Source organism: Leptopilina boulardi, unplaced genomic scaffold (genome assembly GCF_019393585.1).
Source record: "Leptopilina boulardi isolate dan_hultmark-lab unplaced genomic scaffold, ZJU_Lbou_2.1 LbouV2_32, whole genome shotgun sequence".
Lineage (NCBI taxonomy): Eukaryota > Metazoa > Arthropoda > Insecta > Hymenoptera > Figitidae > Leptopilina > Leptopilina boulardi.
Genome location: NW_026137885.1, coordinates 611,277 through 637,306, shown reverse-complemented (window position 1 = coordinate 637,306; position 26,030 = coordinate 611,277). Strand labels below are relative to the sequence as shown.

Genomic DNA, 26,030 nt, shown 5'->3' with positions numbered 1-26,030 from the left:
TGTGATTTTTGTGAGCGATTAAACTCAGGTGACGGATGCGTCCCAGGACGTAATCCCTAGTGTAGGTCTTTTTGCACCTGGGTGGTATGTGAGATTGCCATTCGTCAGGTATTCGCGCCCTTTAGCAAACGTTTAGGGAGGTCGATAGTTTTATGAAATGTGGTGTCATTTTTTTTTTTTGAAATATAGGGATAGGTAGGGATTTTTTTTTAATTTTTGGTGTGAACGTTTGTAGTTGGAAAAATTTTGCACGATATAAAAAAAATTTTCTCTTTTTTTTTTGTTAACTTATTGTTAAACTAATGAAAAAAAATAAAATAAAAAAGATTAACGTTGTGTAACCATTTTAAAATAGAAGCATTCATGAAGAAGAAATCGTGCACTAGAAACAAGCTTAAATGGTCAGACGACCATGCGAAAAGGGATATGTTTAACGTGCTGTTGAATGACTGCGATCAAATGCGGCCAAAGCTGCCGGCAGCTGATGCACACAATATATATTCACGTCGCTTTGCATAATCCTTTTTCCATTACACTAACAAGTTTTCAAAACGTTCGACTTTTTGCAAAACAAATCAAATTTATTCTGAATTGATATAAAATTTTTGATATATACAAATAAATTTTCACCTACCATGACATTTATTTAGTTAACAAGTTTTTTTTTCATTAATAAAATTTATTGCTCCCTTTTTTTTTGGAAAAGGATTTTTAGAAAAGGACCATACTATAATATTGAAATATTAAGTGAAAAGTGTTCTTTTTTTTAATATACAAAAAGGCAGTTATGGTATATGGTCAGACGGAATAAAGTTTACGGTATGCATAAAATATTTTTATATTGCACTTCTTTTGTTCTAGGAATCCGAAAGATTGAGAATATTAAATCAAAACATTCTTTCAATTCTCATTTCGTTTATATATATATGTACTTTTTATCTATGTCAATATATAATTACTTTTTTTTCCATTAAATATATTTTTCTTCCCTTGGTTATTTTCTAAATGTTTATCACAAGAAACATTTTACAGTATATATATAAAAACAGTAGACTAAAGTGCATTGGTACATTAACCAACGAATCCCATACAATATATCCGTAAAATGTGTGCGCGCGGCTCTCTTTCAGAAAATGTAATTTAATCATATTCTCCTGACGTATTCTCATTCTTTTCATTCTTCAACCAAAAGTAGATTCTCTTTTTTTTTCCTTTGAAAAAAATTAAATGCTATTACGAAATTAAATTTCTTTTTTTACTTTCTAATATTACGAATGAAAAATAATAATATAAATTTTTTGTATGCTATATTTAATGTTGAAAAAGAAATTAATTGTAGTCTGAATAGAAATTAGAACTCATTGCAGTTGAAAATGAGGATATATTTTTGATGCGTTTCAAATTCCCACCGCTGTCACTATTTTGTACTTTTTTTTTTTAGAAGTTAATATTATAAAGTTTTTAATATAAAATTGTATGAGAATTTCTATTTTCACTTTTCCTTACATAGAATGTAATTTTCTCCGATTTTATTCACTGCCACCTTTCTTCCCATTGCATTTACTTTATCGGTGATTGTCAAGCAGTCACGAAGCTCGTTGAAAGGTATTTCCCCTTTTTTTTTTTTTTTTGTTTTTCCTTTTGTCATCGATCGACTTAAAAAGAAAGACACACGCGCACATTCGAGAAAAGGGTCTCTAGTATATATATATATAATGTACCCTTGGGGGAAAAAAAGGACCAAGATCAATATTACCTTCCTTGCTGACCCCCTTGAACTTTTTGATATTCCTGAATCTTCTCGTAAAAATAAGGGTCCTTTTCCAAAGTTTCAGGTCCATGAACCGCTTATAGGAATGCAAACACTTTATGTATGTAGAGTATATATATATATATATAACCTAGTTATATTATAAATTATTCCCTTCCTAGGAGACATCATTTTAAAGCGTAGTTTGCAATTCCGTAAAGCTTACGAGGTGCAACATTAAAATAATTTATTGTTAAGAAACACGAACACGTTGCCTTATGAAATTTTCCATAAAACATAATTTTCTTATTCTCTTCTTTTTTTTGAGAATCCCTTTATATTTTATATAAATTTTTAAAAATATAAATTATCATTTTTAGAAATTAAAAAGTTTTCTATACCATTTAACAAAAAACATAAATTAATGAAACTTTTTGATTCCCATATAAAAATTAAATTAGTTTTTTTGTCTTTAAAAAAAAAATAATTTATATTTTCCAAATATATATTTTAGTAGAATATATAGGAACGATAAATATTGGGAAAAATAAATTTTTTAATGACATTTTCCAAATTTTATAATTTTCTACACCTCCTGTTGTCAAACTCTAGTATGTGTTTAATGGCAATTTTTCCTCAGTGACAGTTTTTACGATCATATATATATGGTGTAGACTGTATATGAACGCGCCCCACGAAGAAAAGATGTACTAACTTCTTATTAAATTGCTTTAAGGCACATATTATTCGCAGACCACATATTTTTCATATAAGTTTGCAATTTAACCAATAAATGTCAATTTTATATATTTCTTCATTATCTTGTCATACAATGGTGGCTCAATTGAACACTATATGAAAAAAGAATATGTCATCTTTTAAAGTATTAATTTACAATTTTTTGTTTTTTTTTTTTTTTTTTTTTTTTTTTAATTTCACACAGGAAAAAAAATTAAATTTATCAATTCTAGCTTTTAGAAATGTAATCAAAACTTACTAAATTGAAAAAAAATGAAGAAATATTTACTTGAACTAGGGTAAGTGTATGAATTACTGCCTGATGCGCCAATTACTGCGATTTTTATAAAATTAGTAAAACTTAGTATAATTGAGAACATAAAACTGTTTCAAAATGACTTTAAAACTTATTTCAAATGATATTTGAATATCCACTAATTATGCATATTTGGATTATTATCAAATTATTTATTCAAGTTACAATTGAACCTATCACAGTAATTAGAGTATATTTTTCGCATTCTACTATTACTGTGGTCTATCCAGTCAACCTAACCTCTAAATCAACGCGTTGCAGTAATTGGTGCACACCATTTGCAGTAATTCATGCGAACTTGCAGTAATACCAGTATATGCCATTTTTAAAAAAGTTAATATTTTTAATAAATATATTTTTTATTTCTTCAAGTTTAAAGTTCGTTTTTATATTTTAATAGACACTAATAGTAAAAAAAATAAAAAAAATAAAATTTACAATAAATGATTCTTTAGAAATTATGCATACATTTTATGATTGTATATATATCAATAGCAAAATAATTGTGAGACACTAAAATTAAATTTAATTTTCATTGATTATGGTTTAGTGACTATAAATAAATAATAGCGTGTTATTTCAGAAATAATTGTTCATTTATTTGTTATAAAACTTTAACTATCTTCATTTTGAAATAGTGAAATAGAGAGAGACATAGTAGGTAAAATTTATTGATGAGCTAACATTATTTTGCATATACCGAATATATTATTAACATCGTATATATATATATATATATATATATAAAGTATAATATAATTTTTCTATATATATAAAGTATAATACAATTTTTCTATATATGTAAAGTATAATATAATTTTTCTATTGAAGTACAAAGAAACACTGTTAACTTAAAACTATCAAATTTCAACGAATTGATACCCAAAATATCAAATAAAAAATTGATAGAAATTTTGGTCTCAATTTTATTACACTTTGATATCAATTTTGATATACTTTCAAAAAAAATTTATTTGATTCAAATATAATCGATTACTTTGACTATTATCAAAATAAATATTTATTTATGTATCAAATAATTAATATTTGAGTCAATTAAATCGTATTTGTTTCAAATAAAGAAATTATTGGTTCGAATACAATATATTTCATTCAAATAAAAATTATTTGGTTAAAATAAATATTTATATTTATATTTATATTTATATTTACTGATTAAATTATAAAAATGTACAAAAGCCGAACTTAATATTTACTGGTACTACTGATTTTCTAATTTAGTCTTTATGTCTGACTAAAATCAATTTGTACTACTGATAAAAATTATAAAAATTTGGAAAGACGAACTAAACGTTGACTTATACTACTGATATTAGCTGTACTACTACTTCTTTATTATTTATTAATAATGTCTGACTAAAACCGACTTATACCACTCAAAAAATTAAAAAAAAATTGTAAAAACTCAAACTTAATATTTACTTGTACTACTGATTTTCTAATTTAGTCTACATGTCTCACTAAAACAGATTTGTACTACTGAAAAAATTCCAAAAATTTAGGTAGTCTGACTAATTATTTACCTGTACTACTGATTTCCTAATTTATTCATTAAGTCTGACTAATACCGATTTTTACTACTGACAAAATTACAAATAATTTAGAAAGTCAATCTAAATATTAACTTGTACTACTTACTTTCTAATTTAGTCATTATGTCAAATTTTTAATACTAATTTTCAAATTTATTCATTATATGTCTGACTAAAACCTATTTGTACTACTGAAAATTTTCCAAAAATTTAGATAGTCTGACTAATTATTTACTTGTACCACTGATTTTCAAATTTATTCATTATATGTCTGACTAAAACCTATTTGTACTACTGAAAAATTTCCAAAAATTTAGATAGTCGTGACTAATTGTTTACTTGTACTACTGATTTTCTAATTTTAGTCTTCATATCTGACTAAAAGTTATTTGTACTACTGATTTTTTTTAAAAAAATGTAGAAAGTCGATCTAAATATTTACTTGTACTACTGAGTTTCTAATTTAGTCATTATGTCTGACTGAAACAGATGTTTACTACTGATTTTCAAATTCAAGTAAATATTTATTTGATTAATAGTCAAATAATTAATTCATTGTCAACAAACATTGATTTATTTGACACCCCAAGAAATAAATTTACATCTTATCTACGAGAGTTTTTATTAAATAATTATTAATTCTTATGGTCAATGTATATATGTTGTATTTAAAAAAAAGGTTTTTATGCCTGTTTACTTATTAAATAAAATAAATAAATAAATTAAGTATTTGAATCAAATAAATTTTTTTTTCAGTACATATATAGTTACATTTTTTTTTATTTTCTTCTTTTATAAAAATCAAATGATCCTTTTTAAAGTCCTTTTTACAATAATAAACATGCCTAAAGCATAAAAATAATAAAAAAAAGAAGTCTTTTTAAAATTTTCAACTATTTTGGATGTAGTATCTGTGTATATCATAAAATTTGTTGCGTGCGGGAAAGATAAATTTTTCAATGACATTTTCTATCCTCTTTATACAAGCTATCCTCTTCATTTCCTCTCGTCTCCAGTGGGAAGGGTATATACTTGGATTTTGTAACAAATTTTTTTATTACCGTGTATATATATATATATATATATATATATATAGCATCTCTCTCTCTATATATTCCGGCGCGAGCACATTTTGTGACATGGACACGTGACCCCGAAGCGTATCGAATCGAGGATCTTCGCAGAAATTCGGTGAGGTTCGCACGCTCCACTCGGTTCCCGGGCTCAGTGTTGAGCGTGCTGCCTGGACCGCAGGCGCTTTTGACTAGTAGGTCTGTGCTTTTTTTTTAGGGGGCAAAAAGCTTTTTCTGTTTATACGTGTTTCGAAATTATCCCTCTAAATATGTGTCTACTAATTTTTTTTTCTTTTTCTATTAGTTAAATTTTTTCTAATATTTAGTAAGATAATTTATTAATAGAATTTATTAATAAAATTTATTAATAAAATTTATTAATAAAATTTATTAATAAAATTTATTAATTCTATTAATAAATTTTAAATATATTTAATTTTAACTAGTAATAAAATATTTTTAGTATTAAAAAAAAATTGTTGGTAATCATCAGTATTGTGTAAAATCATTATTTTGTATTCTTGTCTAAATTTTGTATTTTTTTCTTCTTTTTTTTTTTTATCTATTATTCTTTTGTTATCTGTCTCTTCTTTTACGGTCCATCTTCCGTTCTCCATCACTTCACTCTTTATCTGACAACTCTCTTTCTAATTGTGTCTTTCTCTTCTCTCTTTTTTTTTAAGCATTCATTTCTATTTTGTATATAAAAGCTGAGTATATTTTACTTTTCCCAAGTTCGTTCATTTTTTTTTTTTTTTATCTGACCTTGTTTCTCTTTTTGAGTTTGCATTTAGTCTCTGTATTGGTTTTCTCGTTAAGGAACATTTTTTTTTACTCTTTCTTGTTTTGTAAACCCCCCACTATTATTTTTTCACTCTCAGTTTTAGCCGGTCGACGTGTCATTAAAATTAGTGCCAATGAAAATATTTGACACTTTTCTTGTTTTCAAAGGAGGGGAAAAATTAATTTAGTTAAGATTTTTTAAATTTGACGGTGAAAAAAAAGGGAACAATAAAGGATAGAAAAAAAAGAGAATGAGGTGGTGATAACGTGGGTGACAAAAAAAAAAGAAAAAAAAAAAGTAGTGAAAAGAGGCGGTAATGATCGTGACAACGGTCGTACGGACAAATGAACACCTCGGCACAGCGTTTGGTTTATTCCAAGTAAGTCGAGCAAATAGAGGAACCAGCTGTACCGTAGTATTAGAATTAGCATATCACACACTGAAACATTGTGAGAATAATGAAGGCTGTTCTCTTGATTGAAAAAAGAAGAAAGAGAATTTAATATTTAATCTTTAATTTAATCGCATTTTAATAAGTATATTTAAATATGACAATTTTTATCAAAAAAAATTCATTTTAAAAACAATACTTTTTAATTATAAAAATTATCAAAATATCAGAACTAAAACTAAATATCAGTTTAAAAAAATATTTAAAAAATTTTTTAATTAAAAAAAACTAAATTAAATTTTTCAATAGTTCTATATTGATTAAAGATTCAAACTCTTCCTCTTTAATTATTACAGCTCGTTATTTCGGATCATTCTGATTCGTTAACTCGACGCGTTCAGTGAGCGAAGATCGATTTTTGAATAACAGTTTTATATATATATATATAGGTACATGAGCAGATAATTGATCCCACGTGTATTTTTCATGCTTTTAATGAATACAGTTGAGAGTAAATATTTGCGTCTTAATTTCTAAAATTTTTTATTGAAAAAAAAAATAAATTTTCCCATTATATTATTATTGTTGTTTTGTTGTAACGTTTGTCTTATTTTCTCTTTAATGACAAACTATGTTTGGGCGGGAAACTCGAGTAAACTCGTCTCAAGACATGGCACACGACAAGTATACAAAGTGTGTATATATATACACATTTCCACGTATCCGACAAACAATATAATTACCATTTCCTTGCACGAACTCTCTATAATTGAGAAATTGTCCAATTAAATTTATTTTTTCTCAATATAAAAAATAGGAAAATTTATAATAAGACGCATATATAAATAATGTGTAAAAAAATAATTTTTATTTTCTATTTGTTTATTACATATTTTTAGATGAAAATCATTAATCTTTAAAAAAAAATTATACTTTTGAGTAATGATTCTTAAAACGATGGAAAACCATTCAAAAATCCATGATATTCCTTCCAGTAGTGCCCATAAAAAGAAACTGAACTCCCCAAGTCTGGAAAGATAAATCTCTAGATCTGCAAAAAAAGAGTTTCAGATTCTTACATATTACAGTATATATACATATATACGTTTCCACATACAGGTGTTACTAAGTACCAAATTTATATAAAGTTGATGTCATAAATACTAAAGTGTTGGTTGATTTACTGATACAATTTATGATAAACGATTTCAACGTTACTCTACAATAAATAATATATTTTTTCAAGAAAAAAAAAATTTATCCTATTTTTTACTGGAAAAATAATCAAATATTAAATTTATTAAATAGGGAAATGAGTGGACCATTTAAATTTTTCATACAAAAAATGTACAAAGTCGAACAAAATAGTTATTTGTACTACTGATTTTCTAATTTAGTCTTTATGTCTGACTAAAACAGATTTTTACTACTGATTTTAAAATTTATTCATTATGTCTGACTAAAATCAATTTGTACTACTGAGAAAAATTATAAAAATTTGGAAAGACGAACTAAACGTTGACTTATACTACTGATATTAGCTGTACTATTCTTTCTTTATTATTTATTCATAATGTGTGACTAAAACCGACTTATACCACTTAAAAAATTAGAAAAATGTAAAAAGTCAAACTAAATATTTACTTGTACTACTGATTTTCTAATTTATTCATTAAGTTCGACTAATACCGATTTTTACTACTGATTTTTTTTAAATGTATAAAGGCAATCTAAATATTTACTTGTACTACTTACTTTCTAATTTAGTCATTATTTCAAATTTTTACTACTGATTTTCAAATTTATTTATTATGTCTGACTAAAACCTATTTGTACTACTGATTTTTTTTAAATGTAGAAAGGCGATCTAAATATTTATTTATACTACTGATTAAATTATAAAAGTGTACAATAGCCGAACTTAATATTTACACAGAAAATTAAAAGGCATTAAAATAAGCTGAAACGCTTCTTATTTTAATCCAATTTTGGTTATTTTAATAACAAAATGGATTAAAATAAGCAAAATTGGATTAAAATAAGAAGCGTTGCAGCTTATTTCAATGCCTTTTAATTTTCTGTGTACTGGTACTACTAATTTTCAAATTTATTAATTATATGGCTGACTAAAACAGATTTGTACTACTAAAGAAATTTCCAAAAATTTAGATAGTCTGACTAATTATTTACTTGTACTACTTATTTTCTAATTTATTCATTAAGTCTGACTAAAATCAATTTCTACTACTGATAAAAATTATAAAATTTAGAAAGACGAACTAAACGTTGACTTATACTACTGATATTAGCTGTACTATTCTTTCTTTATTATTTATTCATAATGTCTGACTAAAACCGACTTATACTACTTAAAAAATTTTAAAAATATAAAAAGTCAAACTAAATATTTACTTGTACTACTGATTTTCTTATTTTAGTCTTCATATCTGACTAAAACTTATTTGTACTACTGATTTTTGAAAAAAAATTGTAGAAAGGCGATTTAAATATTTACTTGTACTACTGAGTTTCTAATTTAGTCATTACGTCTGACTAATACAGATGTTTACTACTGATTTTCAAATTTATTCATTATGTCTGACTAAAATCTGTTTGTACTACTGTTTTTTTTAAATGTAGAAAGGCGATCTAAATATTTATTTTTACTACTAATTAAATTATAAAAAAGTACAATAGCCGAACTTAATATTTACTGGTACTACTAATTTTCAAATTTATTAATTATATGGCTGACTAAAACAGATTTGTACTACTGAAAAAATTTCCAAAAATTTAGATAGTCTAACTAATTATTTACTTGCACTGCTGATTTTCTAATTAATTCATTAAGTCTGACTAAAATCAGTTTATACTACTGATAAAATTTATAAAAATTCGGAACGACGAACTAAACGTTGACTTATACTACTGATATTAGCTGTACTATTCTTTCTTTATTATTTATTAATAATGTCTGACTAAAACCGACTTATACTACTTAAAATATTTAAAAAATTTAAAAAGTCGAACGAAATATTTACTTGTACTTCTGATTTTTTTAATTTAAAAATTTTAATTTGTTTAACTATAAAACAGATTTGCACTACTGATTTTCTAATTTATTTTATTAAGTCTGACTAAAATCAATTTCTACTACTGATTAAAATTATAAAAATTTAGAAAGACGAACTAAACACTGACTTATACTACTGATATTAGCTGTACTATTCTTTCTTTATTATTTGTTCATAATGACTGACTAAAACCGACTTATACCACTTAAAAAATTAGAAAAATGTAAAATGTCAAACTAAATATTTACTTGTACTACTGATTTTCTAATTTATTCATTATTTCTGACTGAAACAGATGTTTACTACTGAAAAAATTTCCAAAAATTTAGATAGTCTGACTAATTATTTACTTGCACTACTGATTTTCTAATTTATTTTATTATGTCCGACTAAAACTGATTTTTACTACTGATAAAATTACAAAAAAAATTTCAAAAACAAACTAAATATTCACTTGTACTACTTGCCAATAATCCCTATATAAACGAATAGAAAAAAAATTTAACCAGTTTAAAAAAGTTTTATTTTTTATTTTACTTTTTAAAAGTTTTATAGTGACATTTAAGCATTAAAATTTGCATAATCTTAACTTTTGTCAGGAAAAACCGCACGCCATGTCACGTATACAAAAAAAAGGTGTAAAAAAAAAAAATTCTAAATCCTATTTTAACCTTTCATCATTAAACTCACCTTGAGAAAAATTTTCCAGAAGACATTTTTAAATATGAATGCTTTCTTGGTGTAATTAAAAAAGTTTTATCGTTATACAAAAATCTTGGTTACTTTTTTAAAAAAAAAAAATTTCCTTGGAGATTGTTCTTCTTTTTATATTAAATTTATATATATACTTTTCATTCAAAGTTGAAAATTGAATTTTAAAAAGTAAATAAATATTTTTTTTTTATTTTGAAAATGAAATTTGAATTTCAAAATTTCTGTATTGTAATAAATCTAATAATAACTGAGATTTGAATCTTAATTCCAATACTTGAGATTCACATTATCCCCTAAGAGAATAGAATTTCGAAGTAGTCCCAAGTGGATTTTCTGGCGCATGAATATTCTTTGGGTCATGTTTGCAAGGAAACCTGAGTAACCAAAACGTGTTAATACCCCCAAACCAGAAATTGGCAACCAACCAATCATTATATTCAACTACGTGTAAGAGTTGAGTGATTGGCTCCCCTTGCATTCATCCTGTTGCGTTTCCACAACACTATAGATAATAATAATAATAATAGTAGTAGTAGTAATAGTAGTGGTAGTGGTAGTTGCTCGGTTAACTATCCCTCTTGGCCTAGTTTCTCCAAAGTTCCCGCGATAACTATCCATTCAAAACATTCACGATCTTTGTCTTTGAAAAATAAAACTTGGATCTTGAAAATTTACGACGTGAATATTTCATTAAAATGAATTTTTTTGAAATTCTTCATTAGACTTATTAAAAGTTCATCTTTCTTTTTTGCAATTAAAAAAAAAAAAAAGAGAACCTATTCCTTTGAAATGTTGTTGAAAAGCTAATCACTCAATGGCAGAGATGTACTTCCATTAATGATCCACACAAGTCCACATTGAAATTATTTGACGTTCCCAACATTGGATATACATTGGCTCCATTGGATCATACGAGAATCCATTTAGACCTAATTTTGGTTTAACACGAAACCTATGCAAATTTACCTAAGTTACACGTGGATCTGAATGAACTTGACTCAATTTAATGCCTTTAAATACAAATGTGTAATATATCGAAATTCGGTGACACATGATTATTTCATAAAAATTACAAATTTTCATTTTAAATTATATATATAATAATTTTTTCCTCAAAATTTTCATTTTTCGAATTTGACTTCAATATATAGAATTTATTTTAATACGAATTTTTTACTTTGAATAATTTTTAACTAAATTTTTATTTGGTAAATTTTTTTTATTTTACATAATTTCAATTTTTTTTTTAATAAGAATTCTAATTTAACTGAATTTTCAATTTTGACAAATTCTCATTTAATAGAATTTCAAGTGCTTCAAAATTTTTAAATGATGGAATTTTCTCAAATTTTTATTTGTCTAAATTTTAAATTTTCTAAATTTTCATTTGTACGAATTTTTGTACTTTTTCTTTGAAACATCGTTTTTTTTTTAGTAATTTATAGCTCATTTCGAAGACGTATAATCAATATAGGAGAAAAAAAACAAAGATATATAAATTCACCTCCCGGGGCTATTTACTTTTTTTTTTTTTTTTGGTTCCTTCCTCAGTTAGAATTTTTAGATAAGAAATAATCGACGAAGAAGTAATTTACGATGAATTAGAAATTTTGAGATTAGTGTGGAAACCATTCTGAAAAGATAAGTCGCAACTAAAACTGTTCTACTGTGCAAAGATTAAAAGAGTCGAATTTCAAATGTAACACATTGACTCACTTTATTTATTTTACTTTAAAAAAAAATATATATATATATATATATTTTTTAAATTTTATTACATTTGTCAGTATATAGTAAGAGTAAATTATTCATTAGATTTTCTGCAATGTTTGTAAAATTTGGCAGTAGTACAAGTAATTGTTTAGTCAGAATTCAGATTTTAATTTTTTTCAGTAGTACATGTCAATTTTAGTCAGACATAATATCTTAAAATTAGAAAATTAATAATAAAAAAATATTTAGTTGGACTTTTACATTTTTTGTAATTTTTTAGTAGTACAAATTTGTTTCAGTCAGACATGAAGACTAAATTAGAAAATCAGTAGTACAAATAAATATTCAGTTCGGCTTTTGTGCATTTTTATAATTTAATCAGTAGTATAAATAAATATTTCGATCGCTTTTCTACATTAAAAAAAAACCAGTAGTACAAATAAGTTTTAGTCAGATATGAAGACTAAAATTAGAAAATCAGTAGTACAAGTAAATATTTAGTTTGACTTTTTACATTTTTCTAATTTTTTAAGTAGTATAAGTCGGTTTTAGTCAGACATTATGAATAAATAATAAAGAAAGAATAGTACAACTAATATCAGTAGTATATGTCAACGTTTAGTTCGTCTTTCTGTATTTTTATAATTTTTATTAGTAGTACAAATTGATTTTAGTCAGACATAATGAATAAATTTGAAAATCAGTAGTACAAGTAAATAATTAGTCAGATTATCTAAATTTTTGAAAATTTTTCAGTAGTACAAATAGGTTTTAGTCAGACATATAATGAATAAATTTGAAAATTAGTAGTAAAAATTTGACATAATGACTAAATTAGAAAGTAAGTTGTACAAGTTAATATTTGGATTGACTTTCTAAATTATTTGTAATTTTGTCAGTAGTAAAAATCGGTATTAGTCAGACATAATGAATAAATTTTAAAAGCAGTAGTAAAAATCTGTTTTAGTCAGACTTAGGGGTCGTCCATAAATTACGTAAGACTTTCTTCTGGTCATTTGAACCCCCTCCCCCCCTATGTAAGAATTTTTACATGCATTAGCGCCATTTTTCCTATTGGTCGTAAGAAATACTTGACCCCCCTCCCCCCCAAAAGTCTTACGTAATTTATGGAGGGCCCCTTAATGACTAAATTAGAAAATCAGTAGTACAAGTAAATATTTATATCGCCTTTCTTCATTTTTAAAAAAATCAGTAGTACAATTAGGTTTTAGTCAGACATTATGAATAAATTTGGAAATCAGTAGTAAAAATCGGTTTTAGTCAGACATTATGAATAAATTTGAAAATCAGTAGTAAAAATCGGTTTTAGTCAGACATAATGACTAAATTAGAAAATCAGTAGTACAAGTAAATATTTAGTTCGACTTTCTACATTTTTCTGATTTTTTTCCAGTATTATAAGTCCTATTTAGTCAGACATATTTATTGTTTATTAATTATGAAAAATTATCGTCAATTTTTGAGACAAATTAATTCATTTTATTAATTACTGAAGTGTATGTATGTGTGTGTATATATATGTGTGTGACTGGAGCAAAAAAAAAATTTTGCAGGTTTATAGCATATCCAATAAATCTTATTTGCCAGTTCAGCAAAAAAAAAAAAAAAAAAAAATTGCTGTCACAGCAATACTTTTCTTCTCTTGTGATACTTCTGTTTTTAAAAACTTAAAGTCCCTAGGATAAATTAAATCTAGTTTTTCTTACTTTATATCGAAATGGTTAAATTTTTTGCTAGGCTTCTCTTCACGTTGATTAACGCTCGTTTTTCTTCAAGCCAGTCTTACCTATACTGGACCTTTCCACTTAAGCCAAAGTTTGAAACTTCTCTCTCTCTCTCTCTCTCTCTCTCTCTCTTTAAAGTGGATTGTGTCGTTTAATACTTATATCCAGACTTGGACTCGAAAAGAAAATTGGCCAATTCACTATCGCTCCTAATGGTAAAGTGCCCAGTTTACTGTTGACTAATGGCAGATTGGCGAATTGTACATTCATCTAATAGTTTTTTTTTTTTTTTTTATTTATCTTATCAAAGTTTTAAATCCTTTCTTGACTTTTTTAGAAAATAATGTTTTAAAAATTTACAATAATTTTCAAATAATTTTAAATAAAATAATCAGGATCAGCATCACTCTCTATACGCTTCAAGTTTTATCGAAATATTTTTTTATTCTCTTGTGAATTGCTCTACTGAATTGACTCCTCGTGTCGTAAAATACTTATGACTAGCGAAAAAAAAAAAAAAAAAAAAAAAATTGCACAGACCACTATATTCTCCTTTGCAGATTAAACTGGATTTATAGCATTTTCCTTTAAAACTCAAGAGGTTTAGACTCTTACTACTTACCATAATTTTAATATTAAACTATTTATGTGTCTTAGTTACGTTTTTCTTATACTCTTCTTTTTTTTAATATATCCCAACTTTTTTTTTTTACCCTCCGATAAAAAGAAGCATCAGATTCTTATATAGAAAAAGTAGTATTTGTTGCAAAAAAAAAAAAAGAAAAAAAAAATTGTGATTGAAAATTTTGAAAATAAACAAAAATTATTTTTAATTTTAATAACTAGAATTGCAAATAGAATCGTGTGCGACACAGAAGGCGGACGTCAAGCATAAAGTGACCTAATTTCAAGAGTTCAGTTATCTGAATATTCATAAGATTACGAAGCCAAATACTTCAATTTCGGAAATACTACTTCCGAGGACTAATTTTAAAAACTTTTTTTTTTTTTTTTTTTTTTTCATTTCAACAAGTTTAAAAAATAAAAATGTTAGAATGTAAAAATAAATTTTTAATTAAATATCTATAAAATTATTTTCAAAAATGTTAAAATTTTCCGTTCGCCTAAAAAAAAAAAAAGAGCTCTTGTTTATATTCAAATGACATATTGTCACTAGAGAGAAATTTTCCAGTGTGTGTACTATCAAGAAAAATTAGTAAAAGCTTTCACAATTTTTTTTCACAGGGAGCTTTTAATATAATACTAGAGAAACAAGGAAATTCAATTTATTTTTTATATTCCACTATCGACAAACCATCCCGGGAGTTAAAAGTATACAACTAAAGCTAACTCTCTCTCTCACACATACCAAACTAAAATCGTCTCTCTTCCCTCATAGATAAATAAAGCACCCAAAAAAAAAAATCGTGTTGGATAAATTCCCTCTTTCTACATTTACGTTCTATATATATAGACCCATCAGGGGACTTTTCTAATTTGAATGTTTGATGTTTTTGGATCATCTTTTGTTTTTTATTGAACCAAAACGTTACAAGCGAATAGAAAATAAAAATAAGTGCAGTATTATAAATTTTTCTCTTGTTTATTTCCTTTTGTTCTCTTTCCCTCTCTCTCTCTCTCTTTCTCTCTTTCTCTCTATTTATATATACCCGATTCGAACCACTATTTGCAACCTATACTTCTCTCTTTGCCCTTCTATCCTTTTGCCATCAGTCGAACCACCCGATTCGCCACACTGGCTGCTGGTCAGCAAACTAAAGCTCCCTTTCGTGGTCTTTTTGTTTTTATTTTCTTTTAAATTTTATTCACTTCGTTTACACTCTCTCCGCCCAATGCAAATTTTCAAATCGAAATCACCTTTCTCACAAGCGGTGAACTGAAAAAAATAATGCGAGAATAACTTTTTTTCAAAAAAAAAAAAAAAAAGAAAAGAAAGAAAATTTACTGCTACAATTTTTAAATTTTGTGACAATTAAAAGCTATGGTAACGGTTGCTATGGTAACTGTAAAAAAAAAGTCAATATTTATCCACTTGGAAAGATTTCGCGGAAAGTGCCCCCTGAAGGTTCTATCAGAATTCCGCCGGAACTTTCAACGTAATTCCGTTGGAATTCCATTGGAGTTCCAAAGAATTTCCGATGTGATTCCGACGGATTTCCAACGGAATTCCGACGGAATTCCGATTAATTTGTTTTCGAAATTTTTAGAGTCCTAATTCCGTTGGAATTCCGTCAGAATTCCGTCGGAATACCATCGAAAATTCTTTGGAACTCCGATGGAATTCCGACGGAATTACTTTGGAAGTTCCGGCGGAATTCCATCGAACTTCCAAAGAATTTCCAATGGGATTCCGACGGAGTTCCAACGGAATTCTGACGGAATTCCGATTAATTTGTTTTCGAAATTTTTAGAGTCCTAATTCCGTTCGAATTCCGTCAGAATTCCGTCGGAATACCATCGAAAATTCTTTGGAACTCCGATGGAATTCCGACGGAATTACTTTGGAAGTTCCCGCGGAATTCCATTGGACTTCCAAAGAATTTCCAATGGGATTCTGACGGAATTCTGACGGAATTAGGAGTCTAAAAATTTCAAAAAAAAATTAATCGGAACTCTATCGGAAATTCTTTGAAACTCCGATGGAATTCCGACGGAATTACTTTGGAAGTTCCGGCGGAATTCCATCGGACTTCCAAAGAATTTCCAATGGGATTCCGACGGAATTCTGACGGAATTAGGACTCTAAAAATTTCAAAAAAAAATTAATCGGAACTCTATCGGAAATTCTTTGAAACTCCGATGGAATTCCGACGGAATTACTTTGGAAGTTCCGGCGGAATTCTGATAGAACCTCCAGGGGGCATTTTCCGGGGATATCTTTCCATGTTGGTAGTTAGGCTTTAAATTTTTATTTTCTCAGCAGTACGAGTCAATTTTAGTCAGACATAATGAATAAATTAAAAAAATCAGTACTACAAGTAAATATTTAATTCGACTTTCTATATTTTTTTCTAAATTTTGTCAGTATAATTCGGTATTAGTGAGACATAATGCGTATTAAAAAAAAATTAGTAGCAAAATATTTAGTTTGAATTTTAAGTTTATCAGTAGAACAAATCGGTTTTAGTCAGACAGTGAATTAAGAAAAAAAAAGCTCAGTAAAGTTACTACTGTTAGTAGTTACAAATTAATATTTAAATTGTATGAAAAAAAATACAAACTAAATATTTACAAACTCTACTTATTAATATCTATTTAAAAATTATTTAAAAATTTTTTTTTTCCTCTACTCGAATATTATATAAAAAAGATATATTTTCCCAGATAAAAATGTAGCAATTTTTATGCTTGAAAGTTTTTAAATTACACAATAAAGTAATTACATAATATATTTGTTCCAATTCATATAATCCAGTAGGATTTGAAAATTCAAATATAAATTTTGTTACTGGCGCGCGAGAGCTTTTAAAAAGAAATTTGTAATAGTATAAAATTTAAATGGAAAACTATTTTTTACAAAGACACTTTTAACTGAATTTTTGCAATTTAAAGAAAATCATTGTACGGAAATTTTTTCCGAGAAAATTAGCTTCTTACGGTTCATTTAATCATTTTGTATATATTGTATATATATATAGATATAGCTACTTGATTTTTGGTTAGGGAAAAAAAAAAACCAATTTCCAATTGCTAAATTGAGTCTCTTGTAGAATCTCATTCAGCCACTGACTCATCGTTGTAGACGAGTAGCGTTTTGGCGTGAAACTCAAACGTCTTCTTGGTGCATTAGAAGCGTCTAGCAAACCAGTATAGTAGTCTCAAGTGCCATCGAGGATCGTGCCTAACGAGGCCTTCCAAGTTCCCCACTAACTCTGTCTTTAATGAAGTCTGTCAAGTTAAACGCATTCAACCATTTTCGCCTTAAGAAAATTCTCTTCCTTACTTTCCTTAATTTATACACATTATATATATATATATATATATCTATAGAAATATTCCCATAGGACAATTTGATTTTTCTTATTTTTTAATTGAATTTTCAACAAAATCCCTTAGAGAATTTTTTTTTAATATAAAATAGCGAGTAAAAAAAAATAAAAAAAAAGTTTGTTTTTTTCCATAAAATGAGAAATTTTTTTATGATTTTTTTTTTTTTTAATATATAAATCCTGTTTAAAATTAAATACATTGTTATAATATTTCATTTACATGAGAAATAATTCCTCTCTTTAGAATCGTTTAAAACTGTTGATATTTCGAGAATATTTTTGTTATTTTATCCGATATGAAAAACATTTTAATTATCTCTTATTGACTGAAACAATCACTTATATTTCCAGTTGAGTATTTATTAAATAGCCATATATATTTTCAAGTGTGCTCGTTTTTTTGAAAGTGCTTTAACTTTTATTAATTTTTTTTTTCTCTATTAATTAATTTCGATTTTTTTTTTCAATATTTCAATAACAATTACATTTGAAAAATAAATTTTATTTCAAAAAGGTGTAATTTATTTAAAGATATTTTGTTTTAAAGAGTTTAAATATTGATTAAAATTAATGAGAAAATTAGAAGAAGAAAAATAAAAAAAGTCTTGACTAAATATTTACGTTTACTAATGTTTTTAATACTTTATTAATTGACTAACTAAATTCATGTCTGACTAAAACAAATTTGTACTACTGACAAAATTACAAAAATTACAAAATAATGTTAATTTTTACTACTAATATTTTTATTTTACTCACTACGTCTGATTAAATATTGATTTAAACTACTTGAGAAAAAAAAATTTCTGACTAAATATTTATATTTACTACTGTTTTTAATGCTTTGTTCATTGTCTGACTGAATCCGATTTGTACTACTGAAAAAATTACAAAAATATATGAATAGTCTAATATTTACTTGTACTACTGATTTTTTAATATATATTTATTATGCCTGACTAAAAAAAAATTTATACTACTGAAAAAATTACAAAAATTTAGAAAGACACAGAAAATTAAAAGGCATTTAAATAAACGTTGCAGCTTATATTAATAAATTATAATTTTCTGTGGACTTACTAAATATTTACTTGTACTACTGATAAAATTCTTAAAAATTTAAAGACTGACTATTTATTTGCTATTACTACTTATAAAATTAGAAAATATTTAAACTGTCTTGATTAATTAATTTTTTACTTTTTGACAAAATATTGATATTTACTACTATTTTTTTAATTCATTATTCATTGTCTGACTAAACCTGATTTTTACTACTGTCAAGATAACAAAAATTTAGAAACTCTGACTAAATATTGATTTCAACTACTTGAGAAAAAAAAATTTCTGACTAAATATTTACATTTACTACTGTTTTTAATGCTTTGTTCATTGTCTGACTGAATCCGATTTGTACTACTGAAAAAATTACAAAAAAAAATATATATATATAGTTAGACTAATATTTACTTGTACTACTGATTTTCTAATTTATTCATAATGTCTGACTAAAACAAATTTGTTCTACTGACAAAATTACAAAAATTAAGAAAGTACGACTAAATATTGATTTGTACTACTTGAGAAAATTAAAAAAAATAAAAATTGTGACTAAATATTTACTTGTACTACTGATTTTCTAATTTATTTATTATGTCTGACTAAAACAAACTTGTACTACTGACAAAATAACAAAAATTTTGAAAGTCTGACTAAATATTGATTTGTACTACTGATAATATTATAAAAAAAAATTTTAACTTTATTTTTACTACTGATTTTTTTATTTTACTCATTGCGTCTAACTAAATATTGATTTAAACTACTTGAGAAAATAAAAAAAAGTCTGACTCAATATTTACATTTACTACTGTTTTTAATGTTTTGTTCATTGTCTGACTGAATCCTATTTATACAACTGACAAGATAATAAAAATTTAAAAAGTCTGACTTAATATTTACTTGTACTACTGATAAAATTCTTAAAAATTTAAAGACTGACTATTTATTTGCGTTTACTACTTATAAAATGAGAAAACATTTAAAATATCTTGATTATAATTAATTTTCTACTTTTGGACAAAATATTTATATTCACTACTGTTTTTTAATTCATTATTCATTGTCTGACTAAACCTGATTTTTACTACTGACAAGATAACAAAAATTTAGAAACTCTGACTAAATATTGATTTGTACTACTGAAAAAATAAAAAAATATATGTATAGTCTAATATTTACTTGTACTACTGATTTTTTAATATATATTTATTATGCCTGACTAAAAAAAATTGTACTACTGACAAAATTACTAAAATTTAGAAAGACACAGAAAATTAAAAGGCATTTAAATAAACGTTGCAGCTTATATTAATAAATTATAATTTTCTCTTGACTTACTAAATATTTACTTGTACTACTGATAAAATTCTTAAAAATTTAAAGACTGACTATTTATTTGCGTTTACTACTTATAAAATTAGAAAACATTTAAAATATCATGATTATAATTAATTTTCTACTTTTGGACAAAATATTTACATTCACTACTATTTTTTAATTCATTATTCATTGTCTGACTAAACCTGATTTTTACTACTGTCATGATAACAAAAATTTAGAAACTCTGACTAAATATTGATCTGAACTACTGAAAAAATTACAAAAATATATATATAGTCTAATATTTACTTGTACTACTGATTTTCTAATATCTTCATTACGTCTGACTAAATATTGATTTAAACTACTTGAGAAAATAAAAAAAAAGTCGAGACTCAACATTTACATTCACTACTGTTTTTTAATTCATTATTCATTGTCTGACTAAACCTGATTTTTACTACTGACAAGATAACAAAAATTTAGAAACACTAAATATTGATTTGTACTACTGAAAAAATTAGAAAACATTTAAAATATTTTGATTATAATTAATTTTCTACTTTGTGGTATTGAATTTATATTTTTATTATTATACATATCTAACTAAAACTAAATTTCTTTTACTAAATAAAATTACAAAAACAAAAAAATGACAAAATTGCAAAAAACAAAAAAAATACAGCTTTTTTTTTCTTTTGAATTTTTCTGCTTGATAAAGTTTACTTATTGTTACGCATACAATTTTACTCGACAATAAAAATGTAGCAACTTAAATACTGGAAAACATATATATATACATACACTCTCATCCCTGCATGTTACCATTTGTCTCTACTTTCTTTCATCCACCACTATAATACACCTATCTCTCCTTTACTTTTCTCATATTGTGTAGTTTATACAGTTACACCAAACGTTGAATCAAGAGGAAATTCTCTCTCTCTCTCTCTCTTTCTGTCTCTGAAACGATCAAGTTTACAATGTTGAAAAAAAATATTATGTATCCTCCTCAACTTAAATCTTCATTTTTTTATTTACTCTCCTCATCCCAAGGACAATATTTTATCTCTCATTTCTTCTTGTATTCTAGCCGCAGTTTCTCGCATCTCTTGCATTTAAATTTTCATACCATCCGCGTTCGCGGCCATTCATGTTCGAAGCATCTTTTCCCTTCTATTGCTTTCATTGCATTTCAAATCTTCATATTTTGACTACGTCTCTCAAACGTCGCTTCAGGAAATTACTTTTCCCTTAGATACCTACGCATACTATCTCTTTCGAGGGGGAAAAAAAACGATTTTACGCTAATATTACATTATATCCACTTTTATCACATTTTTTTTCACTCAATTTTCTTGAAATGATCTTTACGAACAAAAAAATAGTGAATATAATATTAATTACTTTAATCCGCATTTAAAAAAAAAAAACGGGAAATTATTAAATTCTCATCAAAAATGGTTCTTTAATTTTCTTCCTCGTGAATGAATAAAAAATAAATTGAAAGATAAATATTTAAAAATATATTACTTACTTTTTTGAAAAATTTTTTTTCCAATTTTAATAAGTAAAAGGAAAAATAATATTTTATAAATATAAATATAACTTTGAGATCAAAAGACCTTTTAACGATATTATATTACCTATCTAATTATTAATATGTAATGTACTCTCTAAATCTGAATTAGTAAAAAATTAACTAATTAATATAGTAAATTAATTTTCAACTAATGAATTAGTTATTTTTGGAAGTTTTACTAATAAAATAGTAAAAAATTAGTATTTGAACATTACTAATTTAAAATAGTAATCAAATTAACTAATTCTATTAGTTATTACACCCGAGTTACTAAATGAATTAGTCAGTTGAACGTAACCTCTATTATTTTCATGACGTATGTCATCTTCCATGGGTTTTTTTTTTTTAATATTTTTTTGTTTTTTTTAGTATTATGTGATACTATAGCTTGTACTATGTTCAAAATATTTTGTTTGGTGCTTTAAATATTACTTTTGAAATTATTTATTTTTCAAAACATTTTTTCATATAAACTAACCGTTAAAATTTTTGTATTAATTTTATTTCACCAAAAGTAACTATGTATGTGTATCTAAACTGTCTTTAAGTACATTAATAAATTACTATAAAGTGAAAATTTTAATAAAATCTTTACTCAAAAAAAATCGGAAATAATATATCAAATGAACCACCAGAACGTAAAAAATTTTATATGAATTTTGCCAATATTATGCAATTTAACCCATGAAAACTGACTTTTAAAAATAAAATATTTTTTATACAATCATGAAGAAACTACATGCGAAAAATTTTATCTTTGAAACTCGACTTTTAAAATTTAAAATTTTAGTATGAATAAGATGATAAATTTTTATTGATTATTTACGATTTGGCGTTAAAATTGTATAATGACTAATGAATTAGTAAACAGTTAGTAGTTTTAACTAATCAATTAGTAATTTGCGCCCCCGGGAGCCGCAATAAAAAGTTACTAATTGAATTAGTTAAACCAAAATAACTATTTGAATTAGTAAGTTTTTACTAATTATTAGTGACTCACTTTTTGCTTTTTGAATTAGTAAGATTCTACTATTAATTAGTTATTTTTAACTAATTCAGATTTAGAGAGTATATTACATTATTACGGTATATTCTGTATAGAAAAAAAAATTATTTAAAAAAATTAATTAAAGAAAAAATTTTTTTTTAAACTCTCTAAATTTGAATTATAGTGAAAAGTGAGCTATTAATTCACATTAGTAAAAATGTTTACTAATTATTAGTAAAATATATTACTAATTGATTTAGTAGGTTTTTAATTTTTTATAACTAAAGTTTTAGTAAAAAGTGACTAAAAAATTAGTGAAAATTCTTACTAATTTAAATTAATTCACTTTTTCATTAATTTTATAATTTAGAGAGTAAACATATAATCGAATATATAGTAGACACGTAACGGGGATACTGCCACACATCATAATTATATTACACAAACTAAACTCTCTAAAATTTTTGTTTAAAAAGCAAAACTATAAACTTTTTAACAACTTTTTGGGCAAATAGAATTTTCTCTTTATATCCGAAAATTTTCAAGCACGTGTTTTTCCCATGGGCATTTCTAGTAACGATGTTAAACAAAGCTTCATGCATTTTTAAATCTTGTATAATGTAGAAAACGCATTTTCTGTTTATGCATTTTTTATAACCCTATAAACACCAAATATTATGACAATATAAAGAGTAAAGTTTATATTGAGTGAGAGAGAAAGACTTTCTTTTTTTTTTTTTTATATTACAAAAAAATTTTAACAATCTACTGACTACTATACTCGTGGACACCTCTCGTTTTAATAAATTAAAAAGTGAATTATATTGATTTTCTTTTTGCGAAGCAAAATATTAAAACAAAGAAGAAGAAATTTTAATTATATGCAGAAAAAAACAGTTTTTTAATTAAATATGTATAAATTTTTTTTGTGAGGAAATTTAATTATACAAATAGTTTAAATTTTTTTTTTCCAATTTAAAAGAATTGTTATAATTAATCCATAAAAATTCTTTAATTCGAATTTTTAAATATGACAGAAAATTTTAATTCCATCGAATTTTCATTTGCCTGAAATTCTATCAACTGAAAATTCGAACAAATTGAAAATCGTTGAATTGGAATTTTTATCATTTAAAAATTCGAATCAGATAAAATTCGTTGAATGTAAACTGTAAAATTTTATATTATTTAGTTTCTAATTTCCCACTTGGAAAGATTCTCCGGAAAGTGCCCCCTTGGAGGTTCTATCAGAATTCCGCCGGAACTTCCAACGTAATTCCGTCGGAATTCCATCGGAGTTACAAAGAATTTCCGATGGGATTCCAACCGAGTTCCAACGGAATTACGATTAATTTTTTTTCCAAATTTTTAGAGTCCTAATTCCGTTGTAACTACGTCGGAATCCCACCGGAAATTATTTGGAACTCCGTCGGAATTCCATCGTAGTTACAAAGAATTTCCGATGGGATTCCGACCGAGTTCCAACGGAATTACGATTATTTTTTTTCCAATTTTTTAGAGTCCTAATTCCGTTGCTACTACATCGGAATCCCACCGGAAATTATTTGGAACTCCGTCGGAATTCCATCGGAGTTACAAAGAATTTCCGATGGGATTCCGACCGAGTTCCAACGGAATTATGATTAATTTTTTTTCCAAATTTTTAGAGTCCTAATTCCGTTGGAACTACATCGGAATCCCACCGGAAATTATTTGGAACTCCGTCGGAATTCCATCGGATTTCCAAAGAATTTCCAATGGGATTCCGACGGAATTCTGACGGAATTAGGACTCTAAAAATTTTGAAAAAAAATTAATCGGAACTCTATCGGAAATTCTTTGGAACTCCAATGGAATTCCGACGGAATTACGTTGGAAGTTCCGGCGGAATTCTGATAGAACCTCCAGGGGGCACATTACCGGGGGGAATCTTTCCAAGTGGGTTTTTGTCAAAAATATATTATTTTTATGAATTTTTCATTTATAGCAATTTTTGAAAATTAAATTTATTCAACTGAATTTGAAAATTTAATAAAATATTTATTTTCATTCACTTACTATAGAATCACTCAAGTAAAAGCAATTAAATAAATATGCTCACTTGATTAAAAAAAAAAAGTTATTTTAAAATATTTTCAAAAAAAAAAATAAAATAAAATTTAATAATATTTTTTCTCTTTTGAACGGCATATTTTCTAAAGAATATGTAAATATTATAAAATCATTTGTAAAACTACCACAGATTTTAATAATGGCCTTGGTTGAATATTGATTTCATATTAGAATACAAAAGAGGAAAAATTTCGAATAATAATTTTCAATATACTTTGAATATGCAATGATTTTAGAGGGTAAAGAATTTCCTAAAAAAAAAAAAAAAATTTCAAAAGAAGGAAAAAAGTAAATATAATATTCTAAGATGAAAGTATTTGTGAAAAATGGTTGAGGAGAGGGGAGAGGGGGGGGGAGGATTTTTAAGATGAAAAGTGACTGAAATTCAATCTCAAGTCTAACGTATTCTATATACTTTTTGTGCAAAGCTTTAGCAGCATTTTCATTATTTACTCATGTAAACACTGCATCACCCTTTTCTCTACAATTTTTCTCTCATTTCATTATAGTTTTATATTTTTTATATTCTTTACTTTTTTTTAATTATTATTATTATTATTATTATTATTATTATTATTATTATTATTATTATTATTATTATTGTTATTAATATTATTATTATTATTATTTATTTATTATCATTTCATTGCTATTTGACTAAAAAAAAATTATAAACGTTATTTCATATATTTCTGTCTTAATAAATAATTATTATATAAAGTTGAAAACCTTATTTCACTTTAGTTTCTCCTTTCTTGTAATATAGGATTCAAAAGCGAATCATATAAGCATTTTTCAAATAATTTATGTTATACTTGGTGAAGTTAATGCAGATGACTGTTCCAAGTATTTAAACGTCCTTTTGCCCAGCAATTAAGGACGACGAGAACTCGTGCAGAACATTAATCTGGTGAAGTGGCAACGAATATCTTCTCTCGAAGCGGCTGCATATGAGAAAGTTCACATATATATATATAAATATATATGTTGAGCAAGTGAATGAAAATTAAATTTTTACATTCTCATTATATAAGAAGATATAAATTTCTCTGTCGAAATAGAAAATATAACTACTAAATTGAGAAAATTATTATTATTATTACTG

General features: G+C 25.5%; 2 protein-coding genes across 4 annotated transcripts in view; one reads left to right on the top strand and one right to left on the bottom strand.

The window, feature by feature from the left end:
* The window catches only part of LOC127284226 (ly6/PLAUR domain-containing protein 6B-like), a 90,325-nt gene that overhangs the window by 14,055 nt on the left and 50,240 nt on the right, over positions 1 to 26,030 (top strand). Inside the window, exons 1-2 of one of the 3 annotated variants that reach the window (XM_051309558.1) lie at positions 5,549 to 5,628; positions 6,312 to 6,593. The exons of 1 other annotated variant lie outside the window; for it this stretch is intronic. The gene's annotated coding sequence lies outside the window, so the exon portion shown is untranslated. Of the gene's footprint in view, positions 1 to 5,548; positions 5,629 to 6,311; positions 6,594 to 26,030 lie in introns of those variants that run through there. One more of the 3 variants, XM_051309559.1, reaches the window with a different exon arrangement.
* The window catches only part of LOC127284211 (uncharacterized), a 48,035-nt gene continuing 35,988 nt past the window's right edge, over positions 13,984 to 26,030 (bottom strand). Inside the window, exon 4 of the mRNA XM_051309535.1 lies at positions 13,984 to 14,121. Within this exon, the coding sequence (XP_051165492.1) occupies positions 13,984 to 14,121 (138 nt within the window). The remainder of the gene's footprint in view (positions 14,122 to 26,030) is intronic.